Genomic DNA, 13,717 nt, shown 5'->3' on the forward strand with positions numbered 1-13,717 from the left:
ATCATCCATTCTTTTTTGTCTTGAGGAATAATCTCATCTCAGTCACTTGATGGAGTAATATAGGTGGAAAAGTGAAAGTAAAAATCACTTCATGCCTTCTCTTTTGAGTTTATGGTATCAACATGCCTCTGTCAGGAAGAATCTCCAAGTTCTGAAAAGTTGATAAGATCAAAAATGACTGTGGCGACAATACAGTCTCATATTCAGTCTATACTTTAATTACTTTATCGTTAAATTCGGTGTGGGGAGGTATAACAAGTCTGAAAACAGAACAAGTGTAATGTTGTGACACTGCATAGTAGAGAGAATGAAATTGAAAGTTTTTTGCCTCTGTGTGGGAGTGGAGTTGGCTGTGCTCGGGGGCTTCCTTGGCTTGGTTAGGGGGACGCGTGCAACTGTCTGTGGTTTTATGCCGCTCATATGACGTGCTGCCGGCAGTGGAAAATTTGATAACTTTCCTATTTCAAGTCCACACAAACAAAGTGTGAATTATAATTTCTTACTGTGCTACATCATGGCAGCAGTCAATAGGTTCACTTAAAGGATTTGCTTTGTCTTGTTTTATACTTATTACTTTTCACCTCAGTTTCATGAGCAGTTCGAGGTTTTCTGCTGAGATGTTTGTGTAGCTTTTTCTCCCTCTTTAGCACCTTCAAAAAGGTAATAAATAATAGATTACATACGCAAGAGAACATGTTCCATAGTGGGAAACAGGTACTAGATGTCAAAGGCACCATGCTTTAATGTTTAACCACACCAACTTTTTCTTGGCATCATATTAAAATAAGAAATTTTGATATCCTGATTTTTTTGTAGGTTCTGTGTCTGTAGTTGCTTGTCAATCCAATCCCTGGTCTATCCACGCATTCTTTTCTGTAGTCTACTTCTAGGCTACAAGTTGTTTTGGAGGATTATTACTTAATTTTGAGTAAATGTCTGTGAGTAATAGTTAACAAATCATATGATTAATGAGAGAGTTAAATGTTATCCAATTAAGTATCCTAATAGTTCATTAAGTGATGTCAAATGAAACGTACAGTATGAACCAGGGATTAGTGCGCGCTCCTGTTGCTTTAAAAGGGAGCGCGCCCACGGTTTTTAAAGCTGTCAATCCCCCTGCGTCACTACTACACGCTTGTCGCGGGCGTGAGTTGAGTTTACATTCAGGGCACGGAGTGAAAAACACACCAATACACAATCTAAACAGCTAAACGCACACGATTTATAAGGTAACAGGAGAATGGCGTCTGCGAGTGTAGTGAGTCCGCACAGACTGGACTTGAAGCCGCAGCTCCTGGTGCTGAAACTGCCCGGCGGGAAGAAAATGCCGAGGAAGTCATCCTGGGAGAAGATGATCAGGAGAGGCTTTGGGAGCGGCGGGGAGTGCGCATCGGTCACTGCTGGAGGAGAATTGGGAACTCATCCGTTGTCTTCGGGACTAGCGAGAGAAACGGCGGTGAAAGGAGGCATGCCCGGTGAAGGATGCGGAGCTCCGGCCGCCCCTGCTGCGCCACGTAGCCCGGACCGGGACAGAGAGGAGGGCAGCACGGACAGCGCCGGGCACACCACAGGCTGCACACGAGCAAGTCAAAGCGCGCACATTACCAGTGACCGCAACAGCAACATTGAGTGCGACTCAAACCACAACACAGGTGGTCGGAGGGGGAGTCTCATGAGGTCGGGCACCAATGTCATGTCAAGCGCATCGGTTGCGAATGGGCACAAAGGAGCGCAAAAGCGCCGGGACTCGGCACACGGGAGACGGGACTCTCGGAAAGGAGACAACGGACATCGGAGCATCTCATCCTCCGCTACGACTCAAGAGAGCGGCGGTCTCCCGCTGGAGCGCCTCACACAGGGCAGGACCGGAGTCGTGAGGCTGGCCCGTAACGAGCGTCCTCGCCGGGAGGCCTGGTCCATCTTCCCTCAGGGGGTAGACCCCCGGGTGAGGACAGAGACGGGAGAAGGACACCGGTTCGAGGCCAAGCTCGTAAAGCAGGCCTGGTGTGATGCCTGTCCTCAACAGATTACTGCGCAGGCAATTAAATGTCAAAGTAAGTAGATTCATAGATTCATTTCTTTTCAATTCCTAAACTACATGTGACGAGATTTTGACCTGTTGGTCCAATAAGGGACCAGCCTGTTTTGCTCAAAACCTCACCCTGTTCCTGCTGTAAACCAAACGCATACATTTAAATGGCTACAATAGTTGCATCAGTTGGTGTGTTTATTGCCTTTTCCTTTTTCAAACTAATGTTTCTGGTACACTGTAATAGCTGGGTGATGAACTCTTCCATACTGGTGTTTGTGTGTGTTGATACACAAAAACGTGCGGATGTGCCTTTGAGGGTGAGCCAGTGTGACGGGGAAGGACATAACTGAGCATTTTGCTCCACTGACACAGCCAAAAATGATCCATGGAAAGCCCATTATCTTGTCCTTCCAGCTTTGCCTCCCGGAGCGCTCACTCTGTGATTTGCAGCCTCTGCTCAAAGAAGCAGGGAAAGATAATCTGAGTGGTCTATTTGTGTGATCCAGAAACACAGTGGAAAGGTCTGTACACGTCAGTTAATTGTGAGATTTCTTGTTTGTGTGTTTGATGGTGTATTTAAGGCAGTCAAACGAGTGAGTACAACTGAGAGCCACTCTGATTACATCACACCCACTGGCACAGGTCTTGGACACATGCAGTATAGGCCAAGCCAATTTGACCTGGCAGTGTCTAATGTGTTTAATCTAGTATGAATACACACATATACACACATAGATTACCAGTCAAAATTGTACACACACCTTACTTTACAAGAAACATTAAGCTCAATATCTCAGTATCAGCTCCTTTGTCTGCACTTATGTGTGTATAGTACATGTATCCACGATGTGTACATGTGTCAGTGAGTGCATGCGGCTGCTGAGTTGGCATTGTGTTAGCAGCACTCTGTCATTGGGAGACTGCGGCTGCACAGCAGTGTGAGATAAAGCAAATTGAAGGAGGGAATGATAGTGAGAGAAAAAAGAAAGAGAAACAGAAGGAAGGGAACTGATGGGAGATGGAACGAAAGGATGACAAGTAGTTGGAAACAGAGGTGACAAAAATTGTGCAGAGTCAGAGGAGAGGTGGAGGGAAGCAGGGTGATAAAAATGAGGAGAGACGGAGCGCTAGAACAAGAGAGATGGGGAGGAAGGAGTGAGGGATAGGGAGAAAAGGACAAGAGTTTGTCCAGCACTGCAGAGCTGTCTGATTTAGTGTGTTATCAGCAAGAGCTCAGTGGAGCGAGAGCAGAGATTACTGAAGCACTATTCACTCTCACACACACACACACACACACACACACACACACACACACACACACACACACACACACACACACACACACACACACACACACACACACACACACAGAGAGTCATGAGTTTCTTTATAACCCAAGAACTTCACTGACTTTTTTCTCTTCACTAGTCCCTTTATGGATCAGGCTAATTAGCAGTAGCTTTATGCTGCCAGCAGCTGACCTCTAGATAGTAAATTGTCCCCTTTTTTCTCGGAAAACATCAGAAGTCAGTGTGGTGTACAGTCATGGGGGTCACCGGGACATTTGTGACAAGCAATACAGATTTAGGCATTTAGGGGTATTTTTTGTGGGGAAAAAACATAACCAAAACTGCCAAAATAGAAACAGCACACACACACACACACACACATGCTCTTCTTTCAACTACACCCAGCAAATGACAGGGAGTGAGAGAACGGGAGGCCTCGCAACCATAAACAACCATCATTCTGTGCCTTTGTCTTGTTGTATCCCTTGCTCCCTCTGCCTGTCTTTAATTCATCACCCTCCCTCTATCTAAGTCGGCTTCGTCTCATATGAAGCTTATAGAAATGCAGCTCGTCCTCCCCTGGGACAGTAGAGAGTGCTGTGATGTGGCCTTGCCCCACAGTGGAATCTGTCAATCCAGCCAGAGTTCCCAGTCTCATAGTCTGCTGCTCTGTTGTTGTAGTCGTGAAGTCCTTTGACTTTCTTTTCTACTGCTGGCTTTCGTCCTTGTTCGTGCTTCTTATTATCTTTATTGCTCGTCTCAGGAATTAGATGTAGGTTTGGTTTGTGGTGTGTTCAAGCCACAGCAAGTCTAACACACATATAAATAAATACAGACTACATGCATAGAGACCAGAGCCAAATGTGGTACTGTAGGCTAATAGGACATAAAATAATGAAACATATGACCAACATGTCTGATGATGTGACAGTCTAGACATCTATGAGCTCTGTATGTCTGCTTTACTGACACTAATCTGGCTCATTTAAAGAACTATACTCCTCATTTATCCATAGTCTTTCACTCCTAAAACTGCTGTAAACAGATATTAGAAAAGCAAACTGTACAGAGAAGCTCAGTGTCTAACAGTGATATAAATCTGTACAGTAGGTCTGTCTTATATCCCATTATTGGTTGTTTATCAGTCCTCTCTTGACTTGACTCGTCATCTCTCCATGTTGTGCCATTGGTCCGGGAAGGCAGGCGGGAGGCAGGGAGTTAGTGAGGGAGGGGAATGGCAGCCTCCTTAATCCAAGCTCAGGGTGTCTCCTTACTGGGATTATGTCTCTGGGATGGAGAAATTGGGATTTCTAGGCTAGACTAGCAGACAGAGTCAGACGTCAGATTGATATTTAATTAAAGCTTTCAGGGATCCATGCTGTTGTGGTTCCTGTGCTGTGTCACAGCAACAGTACAAGACAATTATCTTATATACACACTTTATCCCCCCTATTTATCACCCTAAAGCACCATATGAACCATTGAAAGATAATTTATAACACGCTATAATGGATTTATTAGCAGGTTTAAGGACATTGGAATGTCTTTATTAGTGTATTTATCCACTATTGTAATGTCTATACATAGATTTAAAGCCACCTTACGTACACTGCAAGTATTGTGTGTACTCAAATATCATTATAAATGATGAGAGCTGTGTTATAATTGTGTCATCAAGTATTTGTTAACTATCTATAAACAAGTTATTGTGGTTTGATAAGGGGAATTATTATAGTTGACACATACATAATAAACCTAAGGGTACCTTAAACCTAGTGGGTCGTAAACGAGTAATTAGGTGTTTATAAATTGCTTACAAATGCTAAATAGGGTTAAAAAAAGGGTGGCCAATAGCACATTTTACATTTGCACTTTTAATGAGGGCTGCAAATAATGCTTGTGTTCACTATTTCATTTTGTTGTTGTTTGGTGGTGTTTTTTCAATTAAAAGATTAATTATTTAGGCTATAAAATATCTGAAAGTAGTAAAGAAATGCCCATCCCAGTTTTCCAGAGTCTATGTTAGCATCTGCCAATCAAATCCCCAAAATGTGCAACTTAAAATGATGTCAAATGGAGGAAAGAAGCAGCAAAGTCTCACATTTTAGAAGCTCAAATCAGAGAATCTTTGACTTTGAAATGACAGTCAAAATAGACTTTTTCTACTGCTCTAAATTTCTCAAACAGTTTGTCACTACTTTCAACAAGCATGCACTTAAGAGATTGCTCTCAGTGGCCATGTCTCACTGCATACTTTGATTTGTTATTGGTTCTGCTAGCCTGTATGTCTCTGCTCTTCATGTCAGACAAGGTGAATGCCCCAGAGATCAGATCTCCTCGAAATCTGATTTCACAACAAGCAAAGCACAATGAACTATGTTTCTGAGTAATTTATCACGTGCGGTAGATCTCAGAATTATTTACAGACGAAAGGAAGTACAGTATTAATGTTATTTGTGTTGACATATTTGCTGATGTATTTTTTTTCCTTCCCTAAACTCTGTTTCGTCCTTATTCTTCTCCATCCCTGGTCTGCACAGTGTGGGCCTTGTCTCTGAAACCCTCTCATCCATTTCATATTGGTCCTCTCAAAGCTCCATTCATAGTGAAAGAAGAAAACATGGGAGGAGGGTTGTGTTAAATGGCTCATAACCTTCTTGTCCCGGCATACCATTGCCCGTGCCGCTCTGCCAGACCTGCGATGGATATAGTTTTAACTACACTTCAGCCAAAACATTCCTTCAGAGCTCTTGTGTTTCTGCACTCTCCTCACTGTGCATCGCTGCTCTGCAGCATGTATGGCAGAACAGTGGGGATTTTCAACCAGGGCTATATTTAGGTTGCCCTTGGTGGATAGTGATATCAGGACTGCAGAGGAAGAGGTGGTTAGGGCAGAGAGGACAGGACAAAGAAATTCTTAAACATGTAAATTGAGAGAGAGAGATTTTGGATTATTAGAAAGATGCTTCTGACATTATCCAACATAAACACAACAGGTACTGCAGAGATGACATCAGAGCATAACCTTCTTATGGTATTGCTCGTGATTATGTCATACGCTTGTGGGTGAACATCCTGTTCCACAAAACTCTTCGATTTTAGAAGTAGGGCAAGAGGAGAGAATCCCAGTGGCCCTCTCTCTCTCTCTTTCACAGTGCATATTAATAACCAGCGGACTGCGCATCACCTCATCCCACACACACAAGCACCCAGACACACACTTGAGGGGATGCATGTCCTTCACACCATCAAGATATATAACTCTTGTGGGGTTAGACAGGGCGGCTGAGTCACTTCCCCTCAACCAGGCTGTGGGTTTCACACCGAGGAGACAGAAAAAGGTGGGAGAAGAAGGACGGCAGTGTGGATAAGCGGCTCTGCAGTGTTTTGTGGCGTTGGCTGCTCTATTGTGTGGAGATCCCAATTTTGGTCTCCACTACTGAATGAAGTGTATACAGTCGACCGCTGAGGGAACGGGAAACGAGAACAGCTCCTGTTGCTGGAAAGAGGGGGGACAGAAAAGCCAGGATTGTGTCTGCATTTGGGGGTCTCTGTCTCTTTAAGCTGGCTGTTTGTTACTGCAGAGTGTGTGGGTGCTGCAGTAGAGAGAGAGAGAGAGGGGGGGGGTGGAGGGGGGGAGAGAGAAAGAAGGGAGAGAGAGAGAGAGAGAGGATGAGGGAGCAGTGATAACAGAGAAACGGTAGGACGTCAGAGGAACAAGTAGCACAGCAGTGATTTAGGGGCTCATGTCCGCACGCTTAGGTGTGAGGAGGAGCGCTCAGGTGCAGGCCAGAGAGGAAAAAAGAGTGAGACAAGTAGAGAAGTGAGAGGATTAGGGAGAGTGTGAGGAGTACAGGTGGAGGGGTGGCAGAGCGGGTGGAGAGGGGGCTGTTTATTCGGAGCGTGGCACCGGTGGCAGAGTGGCTGCGCTGGGATGGCAAAGGGGGGCACTGGGGGGGCTGGCGCTGGGGCAGTCCTCAGAGGGACAGGGGCAGCCAGGGGCAGGACAGGAGGGCCAGCGAAGGCTACGCGCACAGGACGGTGCCTGCCGGATGGTGCCACCATGCTCCCTCCATGGCACAGATAGCACCTCTCGTCCCGGAGGAAGGGACAGCAGTTGGTTTCGGGTCTGGGGAAATTGAAGCGGTCAGGGTGGGCAGAACATTTCTCGGTCAGGTGTCTCTGCATCTGGAGGAGGTCAGGGGGGATTCGGAAGGGGAAGCCGGCAGTGCCTGCTTTGGACAGGTGTCACGCCGGCTGGGGCGGCTGCTGAAGAGGCTGCCCAAGTCTCGCTCCTGGAGCGACAGCCTGAGGATCCTCCGAAGATCATCCTCCAATGGATCGCTTCTCACCACTTCAGGTATGGATAGGAGAGGAGAGTGAAGTGTGCGCAAATAGTGAACATTTAAAATTGAGATTTATAAGTTGCACAAGAAGAGCTGATCAGTTTTTCAGTGATGAAAAGGGGTCAGTATTTTAGAGCAAAGAGGAGACATGATGAGTAGACGCTTTTGCCTTGTGTCATGATGAGCAGGGTTGGCTTCAAAGGCCGGCTGTGGGCCAAAATATTTGGGTATTGTGTGCATCAGTCTGCCTATTTTTGAACTGCAATGCCCTCCAACCCTGTTACTCTTTGTCTATATGCCCCCCACACCCCCCCTATTGGCTGATCTATCCCCCTTTGCTTTGTGTAAGAGCACATAGTGTCTATGTGTGTAAGATCATGTGTGAGCAGTGAGGACAGAGGATAAAGATTGGTTGTAAATGGCAGAATAGTCCAGTAAACTGGTAATATCAAAGCAGCAACAGTGATCTACAGTGTTTTTGTGTATCTCTCTTTCACATATACACACGCAAACACAGAAGACCTATACACATTTTCAATTTGTCAAGAAAATCCTATGTAAGTAGATTATCATATTGACTTTCATATTTGTACCAGGAATTTGAGATAAGAGTGAGGCTGCGGGAGGCTGCATAGAATTGATTTTTCCCCCCCATGTTTTCTCCAAATATATGACTGGCTAATGCAGGTTTTTTAGTGGGGGGGCTGCTGATGTATACGTAATGTATCATTAACACAAAGTGTGGCTGGGGTGAAAAGAGACCGGGAGAAAAAATGGACGGGTGCTGCAGAATTATTGATTCATTCACAGCAAGAGACTGACAGTTGAATAAAAGCAATGTTTTAGTTGCAGCTTTTTTTGTTTAAGTGTGTGTGTGTGTGTGTGTGTGTGTGTGTGCCTGATAACACCCTGACCAAACATGACTCAGATAGCTGCTCATCGGAAACTCACCACTCCAACTGAATGAAGTGACGTCACGCTGCATCCTCAAAAGCTTAAGAAATACAACACCAGCTACCACAGACAGATAATGGATATTTTAAGGTGGTGTTTCCCTTAAAGGAACCCAGTTAATCCTCAGTTCCTCTTTTATTACTTCTTCAATCTATGGTTATTTTCTGCCTAAGTCATGATCTTGGATGATGCTCATTATCTGGAAATATAATAACTTGGTGACTGAAGTCTCGGATGTGGTTAGAAGGCATGATGATTATTGAGGCTGTATGTGTTCATGGCCACGGCTAAGCTGTTATGGACAGAACTGCATATTTATTTCAGAGGATGCTATAGTACATTTATTGCAAGTTCTTCCTACAAAGGGATTGGCAATATTTAGATATATCACTGTGTATCAGGTGTTGTTGGAATTTAGTATATTTGGGTTTTGGACTGTTGATCACACAAAAAAAGAATTTGTTGACATCCCATTGGGCTCTTAGTCATTTTTCATAATTTTATGACTTTTTATGAACACAACGAACAAGAACATAATTTTCTGATTAATTAATAATTAAAATAATGATTAGTTGTAGCCCTATTAAGGTTTTTGTTGTACACATTTGAAATATTTTATCTGGTGATGCATAGCAGAAGATCGCATTTTACTGCACTAAAAACTGTGTGATTGAGCTTTGAGGTTCATTCTTGACCTTGGAAATGATCATTTGTCAAAAAAAAAAAATTCTTGTGGAGCTTTCAGTTACATATTGTGACCTTCATTTCCAGATGGAGTTTGTTCAGTCGTCATGGCGATGGTTCAGTTATCATCATGATAACAGGCAGTTTTATACAACTCCACACATCGCATGTTGCCAATTGAGAAAAATCTATTTCATCAGCTGATGAAGGCCAAGAGATGTGGCTGAAAGCGCATGAAGAGATATAGTAAATGGACCTTGAGTTATGAATATTTTGTCACATCAATTTTATTGTTTTATGTCATTTTTCCTATATGTATGTTATTGTCAGAATAGTGTTTTTATTACTATTTTGTATTATATATATATAAATTATAAAGCTCTACAGTGCAGTCCTGCCACACATATGATCGAGCAGTTGGAATATACAGAACACTTTTTGAGGTGGCACACAAACAAGAAAACAATAAACATACAATACTAACAACAAAGTGAGACCCACTCAGTGTTACTTTCTGTGGAGACTCTGGTGTAAAATTCACTGGTCTGTGTGAGGTAGTTCCAAGAGCCATGTTATGTTTGTTGGGTGAAATTATTTCAGAATGACTTCAGGAGCTGAAACAAAGAGCAGCTGTTTTTAGCTTAACAGTGCATTCTTGATTAGTTTACTCACCATAAAAAGATTTCTTAATCTAAATTCTGTTTACCCAAAGAGGAGCATCCATCTGAAATTATGAAAGGAATCCACTAAATGATGAAATAAGGATGTGATTATCAACTTCAGGAATGTTCTCAAGAGGCAAAAACATTCCCCTTTAAGCATTCGACTGAGTCCATTTGCAGTTCAGATGGAAAAAGCATTTCAAAAACAAATGAAAGCTTGGCTCTCTTGTTTGTTTGTTTAATTATGTGGAGCATCTGTAACTAGACAGATGGATGAATTGAAAGAGAAGATAGACACACTGCAGTGATTGAGATAAAGAATGTCAGAAATGAAAAATTGAAATTAATTTTCATACACAGATGTCAAATTGAACGGGGTCAGATTTTATTTAGGTTGGGACAGATTTGTTCGGACATGTCTGGTAGGTCAGCATATGAAGTGCTTATCCTGTAAGCACATTTAGTGAGGGAAGGAGACAGCATGTAAGAAAATGAAAAAGGTAATATTTAATGATGGACTGAAGGATGGAAAATTGTATAATGGGTAGCACTGTGTGTGTGTGTGTGTGTGTGTGTGTGTGTGTGTGTGTGTGTGTGTGTGTGTGTGTGTGTGTGTGTGTGTGTGTGTGTCTGTGTCTGTGTCTGTGTCTGTGTGTCTGTGTGTGTGTGTCTTTGTGTGTGTATAAGCTACAAAGTAGGAGAACTGCTGTAAATGAGCTCTGATGGGATCAGACTGGCTAAAGCCCCCCAAAGACCCCAAAGCTGCTCTTAATTCCTTCGTAAGACCTGCAGAGCTTCCTTTAGGTTCATTAGTGACTGTGTTAATATCTGCCCCCACATTATAGCTACCTAACCCCTATTTACCCCCTCCTCCCTTTTGTCATCGAGACAAGACGGAAGAAAAACAATATGTGTCTCTCTCAGTCTCTCTATCTGGTGCAATACAGACATCCTCCATGACCTGAGAAACACCACTAATCTGTGTCTTTACCCTCCACTGTCTGTCCCACACCCACTGTCTCAAAGAAAAAACAAACCACCCACATCCCCTATCTTCCAGTTCCTTTTTTTCTGTCTTGCACATACATACACACACACACACACACACACACACACACACACACACACACACACACACACACACACACACACACACACACACACACACACACACACACACACACACACACACAAACAGCACTTAGTCCAGGTTTCATCACACGCAGGAACATCTCAGGTTACAGCAGATGATGCAGAAACAGGACCATTTCCTTGGTCCCCCAAAGCACGATGGGAGTGGAGAGGAAAAAAACAAAAGAAAAAAATGTTGGGAGTCAGAAAACAGAAACATGACCGTGGAATTTTTTCACTGGACAGCCTCCTCCAAGACAATCTGAGTGCCCTCTTTTGAGAGCATAATTGGGGCTGTTTAACACAGTGAAATCGAAGCTCTTCCTTTCCTGTCTTCTGTCACAGCAGGTGTTATCGACCCAAGTGCAGCAGTGGAAGTTAAGACAGCCACCACATACAGATCTCTACATAGTATAAATCTAAACTACCTTATCTCTTTCCACTGCACTGATGGAGTTTCCTAGGGCCTTTTCCTTTCTTTCTCTCCATCTCTTTCTGTTTCTATCTGCATCATCACCCCTCTCTGTCTGGAGGCAGTGTCAGTTTAAACGCAGTTAGACTGGAATGATGGGATGAGAGACCAAGGAGGAGCATGTGTGCGCATCTCCTGCTGAGGAGAGGCCAGTCTACCATGGCGACACATAACACCACAGCCCTTATTTCTTGTTGAGGCAACACACACAGCCTGCAGAAATTATGGCTCTGCACAGGGGGAAGAGATGCTGATGAGTGTTTATGGCTCAACTTCATTACATCTCTTCTATCCTGTCCTCACATGCACATGCATGTGCACGTTTATGTGTGTTCACTGACATTAAATTGTCTAAATTATATAGTAGCTTTATTTTACCAGGAAATGCCTCTCTGAGATTTAATATCTTTTACAGGAGGGTCCTGAGTGGCAGCACATGGTAGTTACAAAACATTATAATTCAGACCCAAAAGGAAAGTAAAATAGAAAAATAGAAATACACAAAATGTATTAAGATTAAAAAAATGTTATATAGACCAGTTGATAAGGATAAAAGAACAAAAAGATGTGTAGCTCTGCAGTTCTTAAAAGTATCTTAAAAGGCCAGTCAAATAAAATGGTCTCTAAATGCTGTCAGCCAGATTACCTCACCTTCAAGTCATTAATACATTTAAAAGAGTCCAGTGAGGCAGGAGTTTGATGTGTGATTGAAGCACTTTCCAGTCAAACAGAGCAGAATACATTAAGGTAATTGTCCCTGGTCCAGTACAGAATTTAGATTTTCCAAAACTTAAGGTGAACTTATTTAAAAAATGACACCTTCAAGACAAAGACCAGGGTTTCAGCCTCATCTAAACACTCATTTTGCAATGTTACCTCCACTTTCTCATTGAACATCAGATCATTCTGGAATGCCCTCAAATGTCCATCGGTTCAATAGTCTTTGTTGCTAATGGGTCGTTTATGTTGTCAACTCTCAGTTTTTGGATTGGCGTTCTGGCTTCAACATGTACTGATGTAATGGAGAACTGTATCTTTCAAGTAAAGAATAACAAAAATGAAGTCAATCTTACTACTACTATTTGTTTACGTAGCCTGTCGAGCTGGTGGAAGTTGCTGCCAGATACTAACCAATCATAACAGAGTGGGCCATGGACTGGGAAACAACTTCTCCTAAAAATCCAGCTGAGGGGAATCTGCCTTTTTCTTTTAAATCAAGCAACTTCCCTATTACACAGCCTGCGTAACACTGTACTTTCCACTGGACTACAAAGGGAACCCCCTGCAAGTCCTAACATGGTGCCCGGAGGGTTGTTTTTTTAATCTCAGATACTCAAACCAGTATCAGGCAAGAAAAGTCACACAAGAAAAAATGTGCAGTTTGCTGACTCCTCTCCTCTCTTACTTTCTCTTTCATTCCTCTCCTTCCTGTTTCTCTCCGATTGTACCTGTGTCAGCATGTCTGTGTAACCTTCAGAGCCCTTCTGTGTCACTGGATCACTGCTGCACTTTCTCCACCTGCTCATTAGCACTCACACAGGCACCAATACCCAAGGAGGTGCACATAATACTAGGAGTGTACACACATCGAGAATACACACAAATGTATGAATACATACAACAGAAGGTCTGAATCGCTTCAGTGTTACATGTTAAAGAAGCACACTGAAGCAACTGAAATTGTCTAAACTATAATACTTACAGTCTTAAAACTTAATTCTCCAAACTCAAGGCCATACTTGTGGTTAGTTCAGAGTGTAAAACAATGTGTTTTCACAAGGATGTCAATACAAGATACACTGCAATTGTCAGCACAAATATATTGTAGTACTAATTTCTGTGAACATGTATCCCAAAACTTGAAAAGCTGGTTTCCCTGTGTGTAAAATTTGTATGTGTCCACGCCTTATCAGTGTGGGAATAATCTGGATCGTAGGTGAACCGTGACTTGCTGACAGTGGTGTATCACACTGTAGGTGGGTCTCACAGGAAAGTTTCCACCTCTGAGAGTTCCTCATGTTTTTCTTGCACTTCGCCCAGCAGCAATTCCTGTCTTCAAAATGAATTATCAGGTGAATGGTGAAGGGTGGGCGTCTTCTTTAAGTCATTGCCAGCCAACAATAGCATTGATTTCTGTCTTGAGAATG

The 13,717-nt window shown here is 43.1% G+C and overlaps 1 protein-coding gene across 1 annotated transcript in view; it reads left to right on the forward strand.

Annotated features, from left to right (window-relative positions):
* Nucleotides 1-934: 934 nt before the first annotated feature.
* Nucleotides 935-13,717, forward strand: part of rassf5 (Ras association domain family member 5) — a 28,108-nt gene continuing 15,325 nt past the window's right edge. Inside the window, exon 1 of the mRNA XM_062416484.1 lies at nt 935-2,054. Coding sequence (XP_062272468.1) covers nt 1,241-2,054 — 814 coding nt within the window. The 5' untranslated portion in view covers nt 935-1,240. The remainder of the gene's footprint in view (nt 2,055-13,717) is intronic.

Source organism: Scomber scombrus, chromosome 3 (assembly GCF_963691925.1).
Source record: "Scomber scombrus chromosome 3, fScoSco1.1, whole genome shotgun sequence".
In the NCBI taxonomy this organism is placed as follows: domain Eukaryota; kingdom Metazoa; phylum Chordata; class Actinopteri; order Scombriformes; family Scombridae; genus Scomber; species Scomber scombrus.